Genomic DNA, 24,458 nt, shown 5'->3' with positions numbered 1-24,458 from the left:
GTCGATGATTCTCTCTCATCGACGTTTCTAGCTCTCTATCCCTCTCTCTTCCTCTCTGTGAAAAATCAATAAAATATATTAAAAAAAAAAAAAAGAAAGAAACTCCCCTTTTAAGCTGCCCATCGAGACCAGAAGCCACGATGAAACGAGCTCTCGGGACAAAAGCACCGGTCGGACGGGCCAGTCCCCCGGCTTCCTGGCGGGACCGCATCCCCCCGCGGGGACAGGAGGGGGCTCACCGCTGGGGAAGTGCGGGCCTCGGGGCTGCGCCTTGGTCAGGGCGCTCTGCACGGCCTGCTGGAAGCTCTTCCCGGGCGCCGGCTGCTGGGTGTACATGGAGTAGATGGAGCTGGCCGCCACCGTCTGCGGCCGCCGGAGGGGCGGCGGGCCGGCGTCCCTGGCGGGCTGCGGCGTGAAGGGCCGCACGGCCGCGGCCGGCGGGCTCTCCTGCGGCGGCCCCGCGGGCTTGGGCTTGCTTCCCGCGGGCGCCGCGGCGGCGGGCGGCTGCTGGGGGCTCCCGTCGGGCTTCACGTCCGGCGGGGACGCGCTGGCGTGTCCATAGTAAGGCAAGCTGATCTGCTTGGGTTTCGATGGGACGGGAGGCGGTACTTTGCCGTTTTTATTTGCGGCCTGTAAGACACACACACACACACACACACACACACACACAGTAAAAACACTGAGCCGCTGGGCACAGGATGGTCTAGATCACCTAACTCCACACATGCAAGTGACCACTAAACTAGCTCCACGTTTAAACCCTTCACATCTAACCCTAAGGCTCTGATCTGACGCCCAGTGACTGGGACTCGGTAACCCAGCTCGGTTCCGGGGAGGAACCGGCTCCTCCTGGCCACTTCCTGTCCCAGCAGGTAGCTGAGCAGGACACCCTGGATGCCCTCCTGTGCACACGTGTCTTCGGGAGACTGACATGAAATACGGCCCAGAAGCAGGTGCGTCCGTGGCCCCGGAGGCGTGACAGCGCACACGGACTCCCGGACGGCGACAGAGGCCGCGTGCTTCCTCCCTCCCCGGTGTCCCCCCCACCTCACCCCGTCCCCCGTCTGACACCGGCGCTGTACCCCGGGCCGCACCCCGCACCTGCGCGTCCCGCAGGATGTCCTCGCTGCTCTGGTTCTTCCTCAGGGACCCGAAGGCGGGCGGCGCGGCCGCCTGGTCGACCGTGTCGAACATGGAGAAGGGCCGCACCTTCTTCTCCTTCTCCCTGGGCGGGGCCTCCCCGTCCTCGGCTGAGAAACAGAAAAGAAAAAAAAAATCACACTGATACTCACACTGTAGCAGAATTTATTCCTCACCTCAGTCTCCCTCCCCATCTCTCTGGAACCCGCGCTCACGAAATGCCTCCCTGATTTTCATTAAGCTAATGAGGAAATAACCCAAACAGGACAATCTGGCACTGCCTTCCTTCCCCGGCTCAGTGCGGGCGATCTGCACTAACCCCGTCCCGGCTGTCCCACTGAGACAAACCCCCGGAGAAGGACGGGCGCCTCGAGGGGCCCAGGCAGAGCGGGGGCCGCCCGGCCTCACCTGGGTCCGGCGCGCTCCCCGCGCCTTTCGGGGAGGGGGCGGGGGCCTGGCTCGGGAAGAGGTCGGCGTGGGAACTCCAGTCGGGGCCAAGGGAATGGACCTTCGAGCCTGGAATTCAGAAAAGCAACCACAAGTCAGCTGGCGTTCTGAAGAGTCCTCACCAAGTCCTCTCCCTGCTACGAAGTGGAATCTCTCAAAAACAGCTCTAAGTGTCAGATCCAACCATCCCCGCGAACTCATTTAGAAAGTATCAGGGGGCATATTTCTAACTTAAAATTTCCCCCCTTCCTCAAACAACTTATTTTTTAAATATATTTTATTGATTTTTTTTTTTTTTTACAGAGAAAAGGGAGAGGAACATTGAAGAGAGAGAAACGTCGATCAGCACACCTCCCATTGGGGATGTGCCCGCAACCAAGGTACATGCCCTCGACCAGAATCGAACCTGGGACCATTCAGTCCACAGGCCGACGCTCTATCCACTGAGCCAAACCGGTTACGGCTCCTCGAACAATTTAAAATTATCGTGGCAGGTGGGAAGGCTGCCAACAAGGACACATTATGCTTTGCTGGCTAAGAACATGTCACCACCGCACCCAGAAAACGGCTTCTAATTCAGCAGGCCCGGGCTCCCGAACGGCACCATAAGAATGCACAGACTACAACGGGCAAAGAAATAAAGAAATAAAAAGAAGCCATAGCTCGGACTAGTCTTGCCCAATCAGCGTATTTGGGATTTTCCTCCACCAGGATGGACGTTACAAAGCTTTTCTTTGTCTTTACAGAAACACCACAAAAGCGCCCCTACAGTAGACTCACGAGGTGCCACCCTGCTTCACAGCGGCAATTACGGCAAAATCATAACGAAGCTACCGAATGTCACCACATGAGGGTGGTTAGAGAAGAGACACAACACTGGCTGTCACTTTCTTCCTTTCCCACGGTTCTCCCTTCATCCTCCTCCCGTTACAGACCTCCGGCTTGTACCTCCCCGTGTGCCCGAGGACCACCTGGGATCAAAGCTCACTAGCCCGGAGCCTGCGGCTCACACTTTCCCTCCCTAGCACCATCAGCGGGCACGTACGCGAGCCAAGCACCTGGTTTACCAACGGGGACTCACCACCTGGCACTCTGCAGAGTCACCACCACAGAGAGGGTGTTTTCACACAGACACAGTTCCCAGTTACTAACACCCGGTCACCATGCCCTGAGTCACAGGAGGAACTCAGTGCAGTCTGCGGATTTGCAGAAACACTGCATTCGCTTCCCTTCCTGACCAGAACTGTCACTCGGGGCTGAGAACATTACATTCTGCTGCCCTCCCTGACCAGCAGAGAACGCAGGGGATTCCTAGACTGTGCCCACGGGCAGGGACAGGAAGGCGGTGTTGGAAAGCCAAACAGTAAGGTGGGAGGACAGAGCTGTGGGAGGACGGACCGGGCGGTGACCGGTTTACCTTTGGCTTGGGCGGCGGCCCCGGACCGCATGTGCGGCAGGGTGTGCACCTTCATGGGCCCCTCCGCCGGCTGCATGGCCAGGGGCCCGTCGGGCAGCGCCGGCTTCACCAGCAGCTCCGGCCTGGCCGGCATCCGGGGCATGGTGGACGACTGGATGTAGGGGCCGACGGCCGCCACGCGACTCGGCGCCGACACGCCTTGCGGAGGCAGGTTCCCATCGGGCGAGACCTGCGGAGGAAGCACAGGCCCTTCAGGATCGCCGGGCGGGCGCGATCCAGCCCATCGTGTGCACCCAGCGGCCGTAGCCAGAGTCCGCTAGAAACTCCCCGACAAAAGCCCGCTCCCCAACAAGCATCGGCGAGAGAACCGGAGCCAGAGGGTCGGAGCGCCGGCAGGCACCAGGCGACGGTCACGTCTGGGCAGCTCTGGGCGCCGCCTCTGCGGAGGGCACGGCCAGCACTGACCACAGCCGCCGCCCAGCGGCCCGGCCCCTCCCGCCCGGCCCGGCCCCTCCCGCCCGGCCCGGCCCCTCCCGCCCAGCCCGGCGCCCACTCACAGGCAGGTTCTCCTTCTGCTGCAGCGCCGCCTTCTTCTTCCACAGCCGGTCCCGCAGCTCGTTCACACGCTTGTCCATCAGCGCCACCTCTGAATTGCGCTTGTTCAAGCACTCCCTCTGTTGTTGCAGCTTGGCATTCTGCTCCTGGTTCAGTTTGTTTCTTAGCTGAATAGAACAGAGACAGCAGAAGGAGGTAGCTAAGGGGGAGGAAGAATAAGTTCTTACCCGGAGTCCCTCGGGTCACTGTTACATAATTTCTAAGACTGTAAGGTCTCCTGCCCGCTCCCCGCCACTCCGCCCCCCACTTCTCATCTCAAGGCTCCTGGTCCAGCTCTGAGGACTGCCTCCGATTTCTAGAGTGAGGGACGGGACAGTCTATTCTGGACTCGCTGGGGCTCAGGGCTTCCTCCCCTCCATCTCCTTAAAGGAAAAGACGGGGAGATCCAGCCCTTCCTGCCTGTGGCCGGAGGAGGCTCTATGTGCGTCCCGGCGGCCCGGTACCTGCAGCTCCTTGTACAGCCGGTCGAGCTCGGCCACGGCGGACTGGTTGTCATGGTGGCCGTCGATCCTGCCGTTCTTGAGCATCTCCAGCTGCCTCGTCAGCTCCTCGACTTTGGACATGGCCAGGACGAGCTGCCTCTGCTTCTGCTGGAACAGGCTGTTCATCTGCTCAATCTCCTCCACTGCGATGAGGAGGGGAGACAGCAGCCGTCGGTGAAAAGAGAAACAGGAATGGACCGCTTCCCAGGCGACCGGCTTCCCAGGGAACTTTCCAACAAAAAGTGGAGGAATTTCCCAGACCAGTCCTAGAGCTAACCTAGCGGTGTTTTTTAACCCTTTGCACTCCGAACATTCTGGACATTGGCTACCAGCTACTCTCGACGCTACTTTGCGGCGGAAACGTGCATTTACAGACCCTCGTAATCATTAATAAACTGCAATGTCCCCTGAGAGGGGACATCCGAGTGATATGCTAGAATTCCAATGTCCCCTGAGAGGGGACAGCAGAGTGCAAAGGGTTAATATATCTTCACCGATTTCAGAGAAGAAGGAAGAGGGAGAGACAGAAACATCAACGATGAGAGGGAATCATTGATCAGCGGCCTCCTGTATGCCTCCCACTGGAGCGATGAATGTGCCCTGACCAAGAATCAAACTGTGGCCTCCCGGTTCACAGGTCAATGCTCAAACAGGCCCACACCCAGACACATCATAATTAAAATGCCAAAAATTAAAGGGAAAGAGAGAATCTTTTAAAGGTAGCAAGAGAAAAGCAATTTGTTACCTATAAAGGCGTTCCCATAAGGCTGTCAGCTAATTACTCATCAGAAACTCTACAGGCCAGAGGGAATGGCATGAAGTATTCAAGGTAATAAAAAGATCTGATACCAAGATTACTATATCCAGTAAGGCTATAAATCAAAATAGGTGGTGAAATAAAGAGCTTCCCAAGCAAAAAAGGGTAAAGGGAGATTATCACCACCAAACCAGCACTGCAGGAAATGCTGAAGGGACAGCTGCAATGAGAAGACCTTGCATGCATATGTGCACCATTATACCCATGGACACAGACAACAGGGTAGTGAATGCCTGGGGCTGGGGACTGGGTGGGCTAGAAGGGGCCAATGGGGGGGCAGGAAAGGGGGACATACGTAATACTTTCAACAATAAAGATTTATTTTTTTTAAAATCACTAAAATGTGCATGTAAATGGTCACGTAACTGATAGACCTATTCTATAACTAAAAAATCCTTGCCATCATCTGATTTGCAGTCAAAACATATTTAGAGAGAAAAAAACTACTACGTTTTCCAAAGGTAATTTTAGAAACTTGTCTAAACATTCAACAACTCAACTCAATTCAGAGGAGCCAGTGACATCCAAGTTACAGTGAATTTTACTTTCCAAACATTCTTTTACAGTTGTCTGCATACAGAGTCTCATCTTACTCCTCTCTGCTACAAGTTTACATCGCCTTCCCACACCGATGTGTTCAACATGCAGCCTTTGAGCTGAGACAAACCGAGGGCCACTCACCGAGCTTCCCGTTGCTCAGCCTCTTCTGCTCCACGTGGCCTTTGAGCGCCCTCACCTTCTTCAGCTTCGCCTCCTGGCTCTCCGCGATCTCTCTCAGCCTCCGGAGCTTCTCCTGCTCAGCGGCCTGCTGCTGCTGCCGCTGATCCTGCTGCTTCAGAAACTTCAGGCGCTGCTCCTAAGGTGAACGCCACCATCAGGCTGTCTCTCTGTGAGCAGGGAGCCCACCGACCCCGAAAGCCATCTAACCAGAGCCCCGAGGCGCCGGGGCCGAGGCGCACCGGCGCGCTGCTCTGCCCCGGACATGCCATCAGACCAGCGGGGCCCAGTCCCAGAGTCCCTTAGGGGTGGTTCTCGTGCAGCAAGCGAGCAGTGACCCTTGAGCCACAGCTACGATGGAAGAGGGAGCTCGGGAAGCGGGGAGGCCGTCTCAGGAAGCTGCGAAGTGATAAGCTGTGGCGTCAAGTTTGGGTTCAGATCTGAGCTCGTCACCCTTTAGCTATGAGATCGCAGCAACTCACACAAGCTCGCCGAGTACGTAAGTCTGTTTCTTCATCCATAAGGTGACCGATAACTCCCTCCCGGGCCCCGTGAGGGTGAAAGGAAATGTGAAATGTAACCCTCTTGCCGAAACCGGTTTGGCTCAATGGATAGAGCATCGGCTTGGGGACTGAAAGGTCCCGGGTTCAATTCCGGTCAAGGGCATGTACCTTGGTTGCGGGCACATCCCCAGTGGGGGGCGTGCAAGAGGCAGCTGATCAATGACTCTCTCTCATCGATGTTTCTAACTCTCTATCTCTCTCCCTTTCTGTACAAAATCAATAAAAAATATGTTAAAACAAAAAAGAAAAAGAAATGTAACCCTCTTTGTGCCTTTCATCCTCCAAATACAGTGCACTCAACAAACACGCTCAGAGAGGGCCAACACGCCACCTACCACCTTCAGGAAACTGCACCATCAGTAATGAGGGTACCCTGGGAGCAGCTGGCGCACACAGGGCGCGCGGCCTGCCAGGCCCCTCACAGACGTTACCTTCGTCGCCAGCATCTGCTGCTGCGCCTCTATCTGCTGCTGCTGGCGCGACGCCATCTCCTGGAGCTCGGCCAGGGTCAGGTCCATGCGAGGGCTGTTCACCTGCGGGGAAAGCAGCGAGCCCCGCCCGTGAGCGCAGACGCCCGGGGGTCCGGCTGTGCTGTGTGCGAGCCTCGCCTGGACCCCTCGGGGCACCGTCCTGCAGCCATTTTCCTTCCGTGGTATTAAAGAGACCACTGACTTTTACATCATCACTCCCTCCCCGCTGATTTATTACTAAGTTAAGGTATAAAACATACTCACATACGGACCAACGCTTTTATTTTAAGTAAAGTAAAATAAGATATTCTATTTTAAAACTATTTAGTTTCAATAGTCAGTAACATCAGACGAGTGAGCTACAGGGTGAGAGGCAGCGGCGCGGTGGTGCGCGCTCCCAGGATGACAGGTCACTCACCCCGTTCTCCTTCCGCCGCTGGTCCCCCGGCACCTTCACGCCATTTCTTTTCAGGGCGGGATCCTGAGGCCGCGGTCCACTCACTAAGCACACAAGTCAAAACCAAGCGTTAAATCAGAGCTGCAGACCTTCCAAGTCCATTTCTTAGTGCTGTGATCACTGCCCTTGGACATTTTAAGTGGAAAGGAAACTTTTCTTAGTTTGGGAAAGTACTAACTGGAACACACTGGATTCTGTTTTGGCTAAAACGAACGTTTTAAGCCAAAATATATGGGTCTCTCGGCATCACTTAATGCATCATAAGGGAAAATAGTCTTAATTTAAACTGATACATTGTAAGAAACAAATATCAACAAAGAGAACTTTTTATGTAAGTGAAATTAAGCTAATATTTCTACTTCCAGAAGTTAGAAAGATTATTAAATGTCTACTGAACCTGCCTAAAACTTACCACCAACTCCCATTCCAGTAACACGGTATCTTCAGAGCCAGGGGTCTGGCCATCCCTAGTCCTACTGTGTTAGCTTTATTTATTTTCTTATTTATCATATATTCTTATTGATTTCATAGAGGAAGGAAGAGGGAGAGATAGAAACATCAATGATGAGAGAGAACCATTGCTGGCTGCCTCCTGCACGCCCCCCACCGAGGATCAAGCAACTCGGGCATGTGCCCTTGACTGGAATCGAACCCGGGACCCTTCCGTCCGCAGGCCAACACTCTGTCCACTGAGCCAAATGGGCTAGAACCGTCTTAGCTTTATTTTTAAAACACTTGTTCAATTCTCTGAGAAAATAGCCCCACGAATCGGTCACACTACTTCTGCAGAAAAATAAATCTACGTTTAGGAACAACTGCTGTTTTTGCTGCCTCGAAGGCAGTCCCCACCGATCCATCCCCGCCCCCACCACCACCACCACCACCATCACCACCACCATCACCACCACCCCCGCCAGTGCAGTTCCACACACAGAGCGCAGGCGAGAGCTTTAAACATAGTCCACATCCATTCTTGGTCCCAGGCCGAGTAAAACTGGAAAAAGACCACAGTGACAGCCTCCTAACCTATAATCCAGCCGACTAAAGGACACGGACCAGCAGCCCTGTACTACCCAAGTCCAACACCGTGTGGCACTGGAGCGTGTGACAACGTGAAACGGCTCCTCCGCCTCCGCCCGCGTCTCACGTTACAGACACACCGACACCGCACAGCACCCATCGCGAGGCCGTTCAATAATTCAGCCCCCGCTGCACGGCCGGACATCTGACCTGGCCGGCGAGTGGGTAAAGTCCAGCCATTTCTCAGCAGAGGATGCGTGCAGAACGTAAACCAAGAACGAACAAAAGTGAGGTGCAGGTGCCAGTGAAAACCACGAAGAAGAGCGGTTAGGGAAACAGCAGGTGCTCATTTAAATCAGAACCCGGGCACCGTCACCCGCACAGCACACCAGCCCGCCCGCTGGGCAGAGGTGACGGAGTCCCGCTCTGGCTCTGCGCTGGTGTGTGGCCTCTGACAGGTCACCGAGCCCCAGAGGATCACCTTCTCCTCTGCGGAGAGGCCAGACAAGTCCACTGTGAGCTCCTCCGTGTCTGACCTTGGTAATTCCTCATTGCGGGGACCCTCTGGATTTCTGAATTCCCAGTAAAGCCATAAAACTGAGACTGCGGAGCATCCAAAGGCGAACATGTTACCTAGTCTTACTCCCGAGAATTATGTACAAAAGTCACAAACCCTCAGCTTCCCATTGTGAAAGCTCCAACTGTCTTAGAAATACCTCGTGATCGCCTCCACGGGCGCCTTCCCACGGAGCACAGAGCCGCCCACGGAGCACGGAGGCTCCCACGGAGCGCGGGGCCGCCCACGGAGCACAGAGCCGCCCACGGAGCACGGAGCCGCCCCTGGAGCACAGAGCCGCCCACGGAGCACGGAGCCGCCCACGGAGCACGGAGCCGCCCACGGAGCACAGAGCCGCCCACGGGGCACAGAGCCGCCCACGGGGCTCGGAGGCTCCCATGGACCTGCCTGGAAGCTGCTCACCCTCCCACGTCCTCCGAGACCTGCCCACATGGCGGTGACATGTGCAGCCTGCTGTTTCTCCACGGCCATGACTGCCTCCTGCCCTCTCCTCCCGTCATCTACAAACCCTGGTCACAGCCTCTTCACGAGAGGTGAGCACCTGACTACCATGTTCTGCCCAGGCCAGCCCTGCCTGCACCTGCCTGAGGGTCCCAGCCACAGCCAGGCTCTCAGCACTGGGCTTCCTCACCTGCACCCCCCTCCAGGCCCCTTTCATGGCCAGCCTGGCACCGCGGCCCCCGGGAGAGCTCCGCCTGGAATCCTACCTCCCAGCCTTCTGCTGTGACCACAGCTCCTCCCACTCACCCTGCACGGACCTGAGACGTGTCACCTCTAACCCCTGGCCGCCCTTCCACTCAGCCCTTCCATCCTCACTTCTTCCCCAGCTTAGACGTCGTCTCGCCGGTACCCGCTCCCCCCTCAGACTACCCGGTTCCAGGCCAACGCCTGACACACAGTTCCGGTCCTGCTGCTGACCCGGTTCCAGGCCAGTGCCTGACCCACAGTCCCGATCCTGCTGCTGACCCCGGGGTGCACCTACCCAGGTCCCGGCCCGGGGGGCGCTCATGCCGCAGGAAGAATCGCACCTCGTGCCTCTGGCTCCCAAACCTCTGCAGGACGTCGAACATCCGCTCGTTATCGGCCACGGGGCGTTCTGGAGGGAAGACAAACACACGTGTTATCTATCCTGCGTGCACATGACATGCTGGGACTGTAGGAAACACACGGCAGCTGAGGTCATTTGTTTCCATTACAGGGCCCCTTAGAAAATTCCCACACACATCCGTGTCGAGCCCGGGGGGAGGCCTGGGCCTGGGCCGGCTGGAAGGAGCCGGGGCCGACCTCACTCCGTGGGCCCCTCACTGGCCATCAGCCGGCCCCGTAGCCAGGCCCCCGGGTTTCAAAGGTTTCCGTCATCTTCTACACGGGATGGTCTGAGGTCCCTTCTAACTCCACTGGTTCTAGGATTCTCTAAATATATAAACCAAAAATTTACAAACAACCTTCTAAATAGCCTCATCTTACTCTCTACTAGACTTTTTAAATTATTGTTTTAAAAACTGTTAAAAAAAAATTAGCTGTATCCACTGCCCAATGACAGGCTGCTGACTACACTCCAAATACATCCACGTGGCCCCTCCAGTGAACGGCCACTTGTCCGGACTTTTCTAGAGACAAAAAGAAGGGCCCAGCTAAACACCCGAATAGATGGGAACCTCGGGAGAAGCCAGGTACCTTGAGCTCCCCTCAAAAAATCTCCCAACTCATGTCATCTATGCACCAAAGGGCTGCAGGTTCGAGTCCCAGACAGGGCACATGCCAGCTTGCGGGCTCCATGCCCAGTCAGGATGCACGCGGAGGCAACCGATGGGCATTTCTCTCCTCCTGCCGACGGGGCACGCCCACCCGTCACTGCGGTCACCCCGCCGTGTCCTAAGCATCTGCTGAACCTGCTTCTACTCGCCGGCAGCAAACGTATCTGTCTCCCTCCCCATCGGTCCCAGGCTGTGACAGGAATCTCAGAAATGCTCTCTACACAAACACTGACAGGCGGCCGGGAAAGGAGATGGCAAATCAAAGCTCCTGGCTATAAAAAGGTTGTCAGCGAACGAAAATTAGAAACTTGAGAAGCTCACAAAATCAAAGTGATATATTTACTATTTGTTAAATAGGACACTTGGGACCATTTATAGCAAAGGGAGTGTGTGTGTGTAAAACATCATAGCTAATACTGAGAGCTATTATAATACTATTGATAAATGCACCGAGAGCTATGAGAAGCCCCCTCCCCCCACGCATCATCTGCTGGAATCCTCCCTCAATCCTATGAGACAGGTTCAATTATGATCCCAATTCTGTAGATAAAACACTGGAGATCACAGAGATTAAGGATCCGGCCTTCCATCATAAAGCCAGTAAATGTCAGAGTCAGGATTTCAATACCCAAGACTTAGTTCTTAATCACACCTTACAAACAACCGTCAAATTAATTATGAGTCATTGCAACCAATCGAAATCCCAGCAGAATGTCTCCCAGAGCCTTTCCAGGTTATTCTAACGAACATCTGAAAAAGCATCGCTTAGGAATTTTTTTAAAATCAGAATGAAATAAGCCCCTGCCTTACTGATACCCAATAAGTTAGAAAACTATAGTAATTAAAACTGGCTGCACCCCCAGCAGGGAAAGGGGTTCCGCGGGAGCTCACCCAGGCTGGCAGGAATGAACAGAACTCGGGAAAAATTACTCCCAGGTCTACAAACCCCTAAGGGGCCAAAGAAATCAGGCCGCCCCACTTCCGAGCTGCAAAGAACCACACTGAGGGACTGACTTCAAGGCTTCATACACTGAGTGGCCAGATGATGATGATCTCTGAACGCATAATAATCTGGCCACTCAGTATATATATATTAGATCGTGCATGGGTGGGGTCCAGACAGCCTGGCCAGGGGGAGGGGACATGGGCCGGCCTGCCTGCTGGTCCAACTCCTGGTCGAGGGGACAATTTACATATTAGCCTTTTATTCTATAGGAGATCATAATAAGCTGGCCACTCAGTGTATAAGGCCTATGATTTCACCACAGTAATCAGCACTGAGCAGCTCTGCCTAAGAGCCTACCAAACCTTAGCGAGGGCAAGACGGTCAGGCCTCACGTTTCCAACCTGGCAGAGCCTCGGCTTACAAAACCCCGGGAGCACCCCGGCCGCTCCCCCCGGAGTGCCAGCTGCCTGCCCTCTGACCTTTCCTCTGTGGCGTGGCCCCTGGGATGCAGAGAGAGAGCAGAGACGTCCTTTGTCACAGCAAAGCTGGAAGGAACGTGTCCTGACGGACACGCTGCCCTCCGGCTCCTGTGTGGGAAGCGTGAGCACCCGCCCCGTCCAGGAGCCATAAGAGACCGCAACGGAGCACGGCCGCCCGGCCCGCCCACCTGAGCCACACCACACTTCGGCCAGATGGCAGTCGCTCTCGCCGGGCTCCTTGCACAGGTCCACCACGTCCCTGCATATCGTTTCTGGGGTCACGGGGACTTCGGTAAAGTGCTGCTCGTTGTTGCTGAGGTACACGGTAAGAAACATCTGGAAACAGAGAGAAAGCACAAGCGTTACCGACTGCCCGCACTGGCGGTGCCCGCCTTCGCCTCCCGCCCCCAGAGGCCCCGGTGCAAACGTCCAGCGGAACAGCCCGGCCAGCTGTCACGCCACGACGTTTCTGACCTTGCACACAAACAGGCCAGCAGAGGATTTAAATCTAAAACTCATTAACAATCTTCTTCCCAGTAAAAATAGACATTGCACCTTAAAAAAAGAATGCAAGTTTTCACACCTATTAAATTACAAAAGAAAGAAAGAAAGAAAAGTGCTGTTAATTCTCGGTGCTGCAGAAGCAAATTGTTGATGCAATGCCAGTCAGTAAACCCTACGGCTCATTCAACCCAGTGTGTACCCACTATGTGCATGCAACTCAATGAGCACCTACTCAGCGCAAACCAGTATGCATCAGGAATAGAAGAACAAACCATTTGAAAGAGTAACCCCACTGTGACACTTTATCTTATGAAAATAATCAAAGATAGAGCATGCCAAGGCTCTGGAACATGAGCCTGATGGACCAATACAGTACATTATGCAAAAATAATTAGTGAGACTATGGGATTTGGGGGAAGTTTGGGTTTTAAGGCTGTAAAAAGCAGAGGAGTAAGAGCTGCACTGAGATCACAATAACACGAGACCATCAGTCAACAGCCACAGACTACCCCTTCCAGCTAAACCGCCCGCCCTTCACCCCAGAGCTGAGAGGCTGCACTCGGCCCCTTGTTGTAAGAAGGCAGCGTCCCGTTAGGGATGGTGGTGGGAAGCGGCTAAGACACCGACTGGATGCCCCAAGGATTTGGCCGAAGTGGGGAGAGAAGACGTGCACATGAGAAAGTGGGGGGAAGGGGAGGTGGGGGGAGGACACAGGGCCGGGAGGAACTGGCTCATCCCTGGGAGCTTCCTGGCTCCTCCTTGCAGTAAAACCAACTTTTCTGAAGGGAATCCAAGTCTCCATTTCTTGTAGCTAAAGCTCTGAATCCCCATAAATGTGGAGAACATAGGAAGTAACCTAGAGCGCTGGCCAGTTGGGCTCATTGGGTAAAACAGCTGCAGTTTCCAGATGAGGTCAGAACCCGCCAGCCAATGACACCAAGTTACACAGAGATACACGGTTCCAGGCCTCCGCGTGGCCAACAAGCAGCACTTTGGAACTGGTACACAAAAACTGCAAAGTATGAGACAAATAACAAAGATGAGCTAAACTCACGGAATCCCACCGGCTGCTGCTCTGGCAAACGTACAGCCAGCGTATTTAGTGACAGAGATAAACCATTCACACTTCAGTATGAAACAGGATGTCTCTCCTCCATCTTCCCTACCCACTCCAAAACGTCCTTTGGAGTTCAACTCTTCAAGAACAGTCACTGTGCTCCCTGTAGATAGGAGACTTGGGTGTTTGTTAAATTCAGAAATACTTAATAGACAGTCTGCCTACTGAACACAGAGGCCCAACACATAACGGTTCCCTAAGACTAGCACCTCCCCGGGCCAGGGCCACCTTTCCGAGTGCTGGCACACACCTCAGAAACGCACCCCGGGGCTCAGTGGGCAGCCCAGGCACTGTGTTCTCTTCCTACAGAAATCCTTTAAAGGGGACTCGGAGCAGTGACCTGCTCAGCTGCTGGAGGAGAGGGAGGGCCGGGGTACAAGTCTGTTCTTCTGATCCCGCCTCCCCCCTGCAAGCTGTCCACGGAGCGGCTCTATTGAACCCAAACTCGCATAGAGATCCGGGCTCCCACCTGCTGGGAAACCACAGCCTTGTTTCTTTAAGAGCGCAATCACAAGTAAGAACGACGAGGTGCGTTCCGCTTACGATCACTGTCCCCCCAAACCCCAGAATTAACACTGGCGTGAACGGCAGCACATGTGGTGACCCGTCTCTACCTCGTCTGCGTGCAGAGTGGCTCCGGGTGACGTTCTGACCGCGTGAGGCCCCGGGTGCCGGGCCGGCAGTGTGACCTGCCGCCGGTTCCGGGCAGGAGATCGGGCCGGACCCCAGGTTTGTTAATGATTAGACAACCTGAGGGAGATAATGCCACCTCCGGAATCTCAGCCTCCCGTCTTCAAAATAAGAGTCTGTAAGGTCCCTGAGAGCCACCACCATTTCAGGTGTTTATTCGGTGTCAGAGTAAAAGCCAGCGTGTTGACACCAGCCTGCAAGCTGGACGTTAGCAGTCCAGGCATGACGTGAGGGCTGCGTGAAGGCAGTGGGCAGGGACTAGCAGAAAAGGCAGATTCGACAGAAGACAGGTGGTGACTCAGTGAGGGTGTGGGAACTGGACAATCCAGTGACTAGTGAGAAAGTCAATCAGGAAGAAACCAGCCCAGGCTGCTCTGTTGTGTGTCTATGACAGCAGGGGGGGTGGGGGGGGGGGCAGTTTGCTTTGGATTAGCTGCCTGATCCTGCCCCCCTCCCCTCTCAGCCCTCCCCTCCTAATCCCCTGCTGTTCCTCACACCGGGCACGCTCCCCCTCAGGCCCAAGCACTTCGTTCCTGTTTGCAGAGTCCCTCCCTGCAGGCCACTCCGCGTGGCCTTCTCAGCGAGGCCTCCCTGGCCACCTGCTAATGCCGCTTCCCTGCTTTACACCTCTTCTTGGACAGTCGCTGACATCGTATATCTAATCGTTACAGTTATTTCACGTGTTTTTATTATGTCTTCCCTATTAAAGCAGGCCAGGGTTTGTCTGTTCCATGCGCTACCCTCGGCACCAGGAATGTGCCTGGGACGAAACAAGGAAGCGGTAAGTGTTTGTTTATGATTAATAAATTCTTTAGCTGTGACTGCAGTTCACAGATTTGCCTCTGATTGAGTTTCCCAGTAAGTGTTCTTTCCGCCCGGTAAATGCTACGGCGGACGGCACAGCTAGACCTGAGAGAAATCAGTGCGTCCCTCCTCTTTTCTCCAGCTTCTAGCATGGCTTTAACCAGTCCTCCCGCTTGTCTCAACGTTCTTCATTCATCACTATTTATAAGCCACCATCTTCTGATCTAAGTTTGAATAGAACTGACCCTCACCAAAGAGCTAAGACAGCACACAGCACAGCATTCGGGAGGGACAGAGCGAGGTGTGGAGAGGGACACGGCCGGCCCCCAGGGAGGGGGCAAGTCCATCAATGGCCTTCACGGCTCCCTCCCTGTCTGCCCCCACCTCTCTCCACTGGTCACTCTCAGCGGTCAGGTGGCCTGGGAATAGCTTTTGGAAATGAACCTTGGGCAGGAAGCAGGGTGGGGAAGGTGGTAGGGGGTCTGGAGGGCAAGCGGAGGTGCAGTGCCTCCCACCCCTGCCAGGTCAGGGAGGGGCCCGGGCACCAGCTCCCGAATGAGCGCAGGAGCCTGGCTGTCCCAGGCAGAGGGACCAGCGGCCGGAGAGGAAGGACGGAGTCGGTCAGTCTGTGGACGAGGAAGGTCACTAGAGGGAGCACAGGGAGACGTTAATTCAGAGGCCGGATCCTGCAGGACTGTGAAGGCCACAGGTCCTCACTTCGGTGTGGATCACAGGTGCTGGGCCAGCCCGAGCTTCCGAGTCAGCAGATGGGGAGAGGGACTGGGAGTCTGCATGACTGTGTGTGTGTGTGTGTGTGTGTGTGTGTGTGTGTGTGCGTGTGTGTGTTTTGTTGTGTTTTTTTTTATAGATTCTGCATTTCCAAGACGCTCCCCTGTGATGCTGACGCAGCAGGCCCACAGCCCACAGCTGAGAACTGTTGTTCTAAAGCCCCAACAAGAATCTGGATTCTAATCTATGAGGCCATGGGGGGGCGGAGCACTAAGAGGCAGAGCAGAGGATGGTTGCCAGGGGCTGAGAGACTTTTTTGGGTGATGAAACGCTCTGGGGGTGGAGAGGACAGTTAACAGCCTCTGAGGGGACCGAAGCCACTGATCTGCCCACTTGACAACTGGACGGGGAACGTCTGGCCGGCAGGCTGGGCTGGACGAGGCCCCGGAAACCCTTGGGTCTGGCCCTGCCATGGCATCAGGGGTGAGTTAATGCAGTGTGTCACCCACTGCAACAGGCTAGTTTTTAAGGTGATAATCCTTTACGGCCTGAGAATGATGTGATAAATATCCAATGCCCCCCCCCCCCCCCCGCCACCGCCTCACAGGGTGAATTTTGTGATATATGAATTGTATCATCATTTAAAAGGCCTACTACATGCTGACTGTGTGAGAGAACCATCTCTTAAGGAAGGTAAATCTACCCATGGGAAAGTCAGAGAACAACCTGGTACTAATTTGCATGAATGAGACTTGTAGGTCAGGTGGGAATTCAGAAATGGGGGGGAAAGAAATGCGATCTGAGACAGACTGAAGACAGCCAAGAGGCGTAAACGAATGGAAAACATAAAAACTGACCTACAGTAACCCTCCTTCCCAAATGCCACCTTTCCCGGACACTTGGAGCCCTCATACACCGTCACACACCGCACCCCAAGGAAGCAGACAGGACTTCACCCCTTCTTTCCCATGCGGAGCAGCAGAACGGGTCCCTGGTGAACTCCCCCGGGGAGAGGCTGGGGGAAGCGGGATTATTCTCTCTGACTCCGGCTACAGCGATCGTGCCTGCGAACAGCTGAGCTCAGTTCTCTCCATCACAACGAGGGCAGCCACCATCGGATCAAAGCAGCGTCCAGCTTCCCGGAGGCGCTGGGCGCCTCGCTGGACACGGAGGGAGCTGCTGGGGCTGCGCACTCCCAGCGCCCAGCCCTGCAGACGGCTCTCCTCCCTCCCTCTCGGCTCTCCTCCCTCCGGGGCAGAGGCGCCGGATCAGCCCTTGTCAGCGACTTTAAAGCGCCAACTCCTTCCACTTGTAAGTCGGGAACATCAACTTTTTACAGTGCCAACTGCAGGAAGAGATCAATCCATCACACAAGCGGAGGAGGAGATTGCTAATGGTCCCCCATCAATGTGACCTGAAGGAGGGTCTCTCACCTCCCACCCTGGCGATGGAGGCCCCTCAGTGACTTTTCTACCCTCTAGGCTTCCTTAGGGACCTCAGCTCCCCCCACTGGGGGGTGGGGGTAATTACCTTTGGTATGTGGGTGTGCTGGCTAATCTGTCTTTAACGGGGCTTAAAGGGCACGAAGGTGATGACGGAGGAAGGAAAGAATCCGAAGTGGACTGGTGCAGGGAGGTGTGGGGGGTGGGAAATCAGAAAGCACCCTGTGAGTCCCCAGCCCTTCCAGAGGCTCGGGTGGGGCAGCAGCGGCCGGAGGGATGCCCGCTGCTGGTGGGCCATCAGATGGGGGGCCCGGGCACGGTCTCCTGCTTCTGTGCAGTAGGGAGTAGTGATTCCATCGAATGGGATGGATCTGCTGGACACACGCTGGGGGCTGATGGTGAATGAAATCACACTGAGTCACTGCTCTTCACTCCTCCTCACTGGCCTGCGGGTTATTTAGGGGTGGCCGTTCGGGGCCATCTGTTCAACAGGTATTTACAAACATTCTCAACGAAAACCTGACTCTGTTATCATCCGAGCAAGTAATTTGGTTTGGGATAGATTTTATGTGGACAAATAAAACTAAAAGTGACCCCCGTGGCCAGTTAGTGGAGTTGCTTCTATGTTTAGGATTTGCATTTCTTTTTTTTCTTTTTTCTTTTTCTTTTTTAAATATATTTTATTGATTTTTTACAGAGAGGAAGTGAGAGGGATAGAGAGTTAGAAACATCGATGAGAGAGAAACATCGACCAGCTGCCTCTTGCACACCTCCTACCGGGGATATGCCCGCAACCAAGGTACATGCCCTTGACCGGAATCGAACCCGGGACCCTTCAGTCCGCAGACCGACGCTCTACCACTGAGCCAAACCGGTTTCGGCAGGATTTGCATTTCTTTGACAAGATGATTTTATAAGACAGAATGCGAAGTGTTAAGAACCACTGTCCCCCTAATGCTCAGTGCTCCGGAAGGATCTCCCAATGACTGAAGTTTCTTGGCTCTCCCCAATGAGATGTAAATTTTTTAAAGATTTTTTAAAAAATAGATTTTTAGAGGGAGATGGGAGAGGGGAAAGCAAAGAGAAGAGAGGAGCGAGAGGGGAGAGGGAAGAGAGGAGTGGGGAGAGGGGAGAGGAGAGAGGGAAAAGGGGAGCGGGGAGAGGGGAGGGGGAGAGGGAGAGGGGAGAGGGGAGAGGGGATGGGGGAGAAGGGGAGAGGGGAGAGGAGGGAGAGAAATATTACAGGATAAAGACATACATAACATGAGGTTACTAAATGCAAATGGTTCCTATGTTTATGTACTGCAAGGGTAAGAACCTCAGTTTGAGTGGGGCAGGTGTGGGCTAGAAGGGGTCAGTGGGGGAAAGGGAGGCACATCTGTAATAATTTCAACAATAAAAATAAATCTTAAAAGAGAGAGAGATAGAGACAGAGAGAGAGAGAGAATATCTCGGTTTAGCCAATACTGTAAATCCAGGAGCAGCTCTTACCTAGCATCTATTCAAAGCAAGGCACTGAACTAATTGCCTCATAAACAGTAATTCTAATCCTCACCACCACCCTAAGGGTGCAGGACTGTAATTATGCCCATTTTACAGGTGATGAAACTGAGGGAGGATGGAGGAAAACAGAAAAAAGGCCTCTGGCCACAGAGGTAGGAGGTGAGCAAACACTAAGGGTTAGTCTGGCTTCAGAGGTGATACACCAGCCACCACACCACCCTGAGGCCTTCCGCTAAAACTCTCCTGGCATTAGAAAGGCGATTGGGAGAACCAGACTGCTCAACTAACTATAGTTTCAAGAGCTACATAACTTTTTACCAATTCTGTAAAAAGCTGGGAGGAGGAAACCAAAGTCTTAAGAAAGCCCAAAGGAAACCTGGGCATAAAACCGATCTTTAAGGAGGAAATCACACAGCAACCACCACCACTCGTCTTGGTCCTATTTTTAGGAAAAATGCACAGCCAAACGGCCAACCAGAGTTATTTCGAGACAAAGAAATGTAAATCCCAGGAATTAAACATTTTAACCGCAAAGTCCTTCCCCCTGGTTCTAGGTCTGTATTGACTGGGCATTCTGACATCACAAACTGACTTCATAACCAGGCAATAAACTAAAATAGGCCCGAGCCGGTTTGGCTCAGTGGATAGAGCATCCGCCTACCCACTGAAAGGTCCCAGGTTCGATTCTGGCCGAGGGCACAAGCCTGGGTTGCGGACTCAATCCCCAGAAGGGGGCGTGCAGGAGGCAGCCGATCAATGATTCTCATCATTGATGTTTCTATCTCTCTATCCCTCTAGGCCCTTCCTCTGTAAAAACAATAAAAAAAAATTTTTTTCAAAACTAAAATGGGATGCACATTGCTATTCACACTTTCAAATTCCTAGACTCCTGGCAGGACCAAATGTCACAAAAGGATCTAAACTCAATGATCGATTGCAATCAATTCAGGTTGTCCCCCAATAAGAAAATTTAGGACACCCTCCCAGGGTCCAAGGAGAGGGAGCAGGGGACAGAATAGCGAGACTCTGCCTCTGCGTGACTGCAGATAAAACAAACTGTGCGGTCGCTCCGACCCGCAGACTTGTCTAAAAGCTGTTTCTCTGAACAAATGCAGACGTGATGCTGCTGTGCAGCCTGCATGAGCCACTTGCAACCCTCCGGGCAGGCATTTCATTTCCAAAATGCCTCAATCGACCCTGCTGACCCCTGTGGCCTGGCGGCCAGGTCCGAGCAGAGCCCGCGGGGCCGGGGACTCACCGATCCTCCCGCAGCCAGCGGGCACACGCATTTTTTTACTGCGACTAAAAAAAAAGCAAAAAACAAAAAACCCTTTGCGTTTGCATTTACTAAAACCAGTTCTCCAGCAACAGACCGAGCGGCTGGGCTGCTGCTCCTGCCGATCCCAAGATCGAAATGCAATTCAAAAGCAAGCCAGGAGGGCACTCTTTCCAGGAGGTGTATTCGCTCCAACGAAAAGTTGTTTGGGGTTGCTATTTTTTTTTTTTTTTAAGACAAAAGCAATAAGATCCCCGGTTTCCCGGTGGTTTCCCTGTGTGACCTCCGAGAACTGCAGAAGCTCAGGACCCCGCCGGAGAGAAAAGGAAAAGTTTGAGCGGCTGCTCGGGAGCGGTGGCGGGGACCCTCCTCCCGCACGCGGGCCGGCCGGCCCCGGGGATCGCGGGGACCGGGGATGGGAACCGGAGCCTGGAGCCGCGGCCGCTCCCTCCCGAGGCCCCGCCACGCGGGCTCAGGCCCCGGGATCCGCTCGGACCCGACCGGACCCCCCACCCGCGACCGCGCACACTTCCGGGCCTGCCGCCCCGGCCGCCCAGCCCGCCTGGCCCACTCACCGGCATCATTTTGGACCCGAACCGCATCGAAGCGGGCGGCCGGCGGCGGCCCGGAGTCCGGCGGCGGCGGCGCCCGGGGGTCGCGGGCGGGGGAGGGGCGCGCGGAGCGAGGCCGCCCGGGAGGCGGCGGACCTGTTGCGAGGAGGAGGCGGCGGCGGTGGTGGTGGGACGGCGCGGGGTCCGCACCGCCCTCCCGCCGCTGGGGCGCCTCGGAGCCCGGGCCCGACCCCGCGGGGGGCTCCGGACGCGGCTTTGTCTCCTCGGCGCTCGCGGCCGCGGGGCTGCCTCCTCCGCTCCGAAACCAACTCGCCCGGGCCTGGCCCCCGCCGAGCCCGCGCCGGCCCCGCCCCCGCGCCGGCCCCGCCTCCGCGCGTGCGCGCGTCTGGGGGGAAGGAGAGCGCGCGCGCGCCTGCGCGGGGCAGGGCGGGTGCGCGCCTGCGCGGGGCGGGGCGCGCGCTCGGGGCAGCGTCCTTTCCTGTCCCGGCGGCGCAGGACGTGCGTCGGGAGCGCGGGGCAGACCGCCAGGAGCGCGCACCTCCTGGCGGAGCCGGGGGTTTGGGGGGCGGCGCCTCAGGAAGAGAGGGAGCTAAGAAAGACCCCCGAGGAGCAGAGGGCCGGCACCTCCCGACAGGGTACGGGGTGGGACCCTTGGCCTCGGGGATTCCCGGTCCCAGCCTCGGCGCCTGGGCCCCTCGCGGGAGGACCTGTCGGCCCCCCCTGGACGGCCGAGCTTCCCCGAGGCCGCGCGGACCGCCCCGTCCAGCAAGATGGAGATTCGCGGCGGAGGCCCTGCCTGCAGGGAGGTCCTGGGAGGGGGAAGGAGCTCCAGCCTTTCCTCTCATTGGCCGCGGCCCAGATGCACATTTCAAACTCCCGTGTGACTCTGTGTAATTTGCACACAAAAAAGGACGCTTTAAAAAATGACTCAAATGGGATGTTTATACTTAATCACAATAAAAATGAATGCATAAAGCCCGCCGAGAGGTTAAAAATGTGCAAAGCAGCACTCTACGGGGCTTTGCTGTTGCTCAGGGATACCTTGGATTTGTACCATCCTCCTCCTCCTCGGGGAGCGAAGGCCCGGGGAACGGCGGCGGCTCTGCTGGAAAAGTAGCAGAGCTGGTTCTGGCACCCGCGGCCAACCCTCCAGAGAGACTCCGGGAACCCCAACTGCCTGCCAGAGCAGCTTTCCTCCTGCTCAAGTCCCCTGCAGGCCCACTCAGAGGCACTTCTCTGCGAGTCTAGAAGGTCGAGGAAATGGCCTGGACTTATCCAGCTTCAAGGATGGACAATCCTCTCCCAGTCTTAACAAACCCCAAACCAGAAGCTCCATCCAACTCCAGACGGCACCATCCGGCTACATATCTGGAAATATTCAGCTACGGCTAAATCATTGAGAATGCAAAGTTCTCCAAAACTCTAGTTTATAAAATCTTGTTATTCTAAGAGAATTGTCCTGAGTGAGGTAAAAGGGAATCGATCCTTTCATTGGTTCCACAAATATTCACCAAATACCTACACTATGTTGGGTATTCTACATATTGGAGATTCATTCATGATGAACCAAAAAAAAAACTGGGTGGGCAATAAAACCAATAGCTAAGTAAATTAATACTCACATAAATTACCAAGTAGAGTTATAAGGAGGGAAGCAAGTTGCTGGGAAGAGGAGATCATGTTAAATTGGAGAATCTTAATAAAAATAAAAACTCTCATCCTGAAACTAAGCACATTTGTGGGAAGCAAGACCCCCATCATCATCATCATTATTATTATTATTTTTTTATTATTATTATTATTATTATTATTATTATTTTGGCAACCTGCAGCTCATAAAGGGACTATTTAGCACCCAAAAACCAGCTTCATATTCCACTGGTTTTCATTACTTTTGTGCACACAAGGAAATCTCAAGCAACCTAAACATCATCCCCATTCATCCGGAAAAAGAATTCCAGATACTGGTCACATTGCCTCTAGTTCTCAACAATGAAAAACAGACCTCTTTGCAGCCTGAACTCTGAAATAGTCACGCACGATAGTACATTATACCCAGTGAGCGCCCTGGCAGCCCTGGCTTACTAACCAAACAATTCCGATAGAAATAGAAGCAAGGAGATAAAAATTGGGGTAAGGGGGCCCCTTTCTTTTTTCTTTCTTTTTTTTTTTTTTTTTACTGCTTGTCTCACAGATGACCCATCGCCCGAGGAGAGGGGGAGAGAGAAGGGACAGTAGCTGGCACTCTGTCCCGAAACTCACTTCCAGCCAATTGAGAATTCCCCGCTGCCAAAGAGCAGGTATGTTTATGTTGAGGGTTTTGTTTTCTTTTCCTCTCTCTCTCTCTCTCTCTCTCTCAATCATAGAAGCGTGAAACAAACAACAAAAAACCCTGTCTAAGCTTTGGGCTCATTCCTTAAATTCTGTGCCATCCACAGAAGGCTCTCCGGTGGGTGGTTTTCCCCCTTCCACCTGCTTAGTCTGTCAGCCTCTATAATTCTGTAACCAACCCCACGAAAGAGAAGCCCAATTACCACCAGCTGGGCGGGAGCCCTCTTCTCTGCGGACCTCACCTCACCCCCAGGCACGTACAATTAATGACATTTGTCTTGAGTGCCGGCGTTGGAGTCCTCGGCTTTCTCCCCATTTCCCACAGGTGTTCCAAACTTTGTGTTTCAGATCACCCCCCACCTTCCTTAGCCCATAACGTAGAGGATGTGGGGCTTTCGCTCCTGCCGTTCATTCCCCCCTAATAATTAATAGTAATTTAAAAATTACTATTATTTATTAATAATAGTAAAAAATATTCATACTTTTACTAATACTCTTGTGCGTCTGTATTTTGTCAAAGACTCTGGAGAGAACACAGTTATTGTGCCACTTATTTATGCATTCATCAGTTGCTTCTTGTCTGCCCAGTCTTCCTGGAACACATCTTACTGTGTACATATTGGCTGTGGCTGCTTTCACGCCTTAGCAGAGTTGAGTGGCTGGAGTAGAGGACCGTGTGGCCTGCAAAGCCTAAAAGATTTACTTTCTCTGTGCCCTGGCTGGGTTGGCTCAGTGGATAGAGCGTTGGCCTCCTGCGGACTCAGGGATCCCAGGTTTGATTCCGGTCAAGGGCACCTGCCCAGGTTGTGGGCTCAATCCCCAGTGTGGGGCGTGCGGGAGGCAGCCAATCAATGATTCCTTCTCATCATTGATGTTTCTCTGTCGCTATTCCTTTCCCTTCCTCTCTGAAATCAATAAAAATATTTTTAAAAATAAAATAAAATTGATAATTAAAAACAAAACAAAAAACTTACTCTCTGGCCCTTTCAAGAGAAAGTTTGCTTGACCCCTGCTCTACCCAGCAGCAAGCATGACCTTAGCAGAAATATGGTCAAGCCTGTGCTGAGAACTCTCCAGTCAAAGTGGATGGGCATATGGATGGGGCAGGACTGACGGCGGAAGCATTTCGGGGCCAGACGATGAGTGGTACCTGGTGGTTTATTATACTTTTCTGTCTTCTTGTGTTTGCTCCCAATTCTAGTTAGTAAAATGTTTTTATATTTTTAAAAAATGCTTCCCATGTCTTTCTATTTCTGTGAGGATCCACACCATGCTGTTAACATGGCCTCCAAGCCCCGTGTTGGCCTAGCTCACACTCCCTCTCCGAGAGAGTTAGGGTAGGAAGGAGGAGCAGTAGGGGTGTGCCTCCCCATATTCATGACAAAAGACCATTGGAGAAACCCAGTATTTGAAGACATCTCTCTAGGCTATTGATGGCACCTTGGTTTGGTTTAAGCCAGTGGTCGGCAAACTGCGGCTGGCGAGCCACCATCGGCTCTTTGGCCCCTTGAGTGTTTAGCAAAGGCCAGCTTAGGAGTCCCCTAGTTAAGCTAATAACAATGTACCTACCTAGATAGTTTAAGGTT

At 54.1% G+C, this 24,458-nt stretch overlaps 1 protein-coding gene across 2 annotated transcripts in view; it reads right to left on the bottom strand.

The window, feature by feature from the left end:
• The window catches only part of TP53BP2 (tumor protein p53 binding protein 2), a 69,426-nt gene that overhangs the window by 7,706 nt on the left and 37,262 nt on the right, over positions 1-24,458 (bottom strand). The window contains exons 1-12 of one of the 2 annotated variants that reach the window (XM_084868853.1): positions 20,545-20,889; positions 12,093-12,240; positions 9,705-9,818; positions 7,087-7,169; positions 6,630-6,731; positions 5,600-5,774; positions 4,063-4,244; positions 3,562-3,726; positions 3,005-3,233; positions 1,549-1,656; positions 1,102-1,250; positions 240-630 (exon numbers count right to left, since the gene is read on the bottom strand). In XM_084868853.1, the coding sequence (XP_084724979.1) occupies positions 240-630; positions 1,102-1,250; positions 1,549-1,656; positions 3,005-3,233; positions 3,562-3,726; positions 4,063-4,244; positions 5,600-5,774; positions 6,630-6,731; positions 7,087-7,169; positions 9,705-9,818; positions 12,093-12,240; positions 20,545-20,571 (1,873 nt within the window). In that variant the 5' untranslated portion in view covers positions 20,572-20,889. Of the gene's footprint in view, positions 1-239; positions 631-1,101; positions 1,251-1,548; positions 1,657-3,004; positions 3,234-3,561; positions 3,727-4,062; positions 4,245-5,599; positions 5,775-6,629; positions 6,732-7,086; positions 7,170-9,704; positions 9,819-12,092; positions 12,241-20,544; positions 20,890-24,458 lie in introns of those variants that run through there. The other variant, XM_084868854.1, reaches the window with a different exon arrangement.

The sequence above is a fragment of the Pipistrellus hanaki genome, assembly GCF_964339955.1.
Source record: "Pipistrellus hanaki genome assembly, chromosome: 20".
NCBI lineage: Eukaryota > Metazoa > Chordata > Mammalia > Chiroptera > Vespertilionidae > Pipistrellus > Pipistrellus hanaki.
This window is presented reverse-complemented; position numbering and strand designations above follow the sequence as displayed.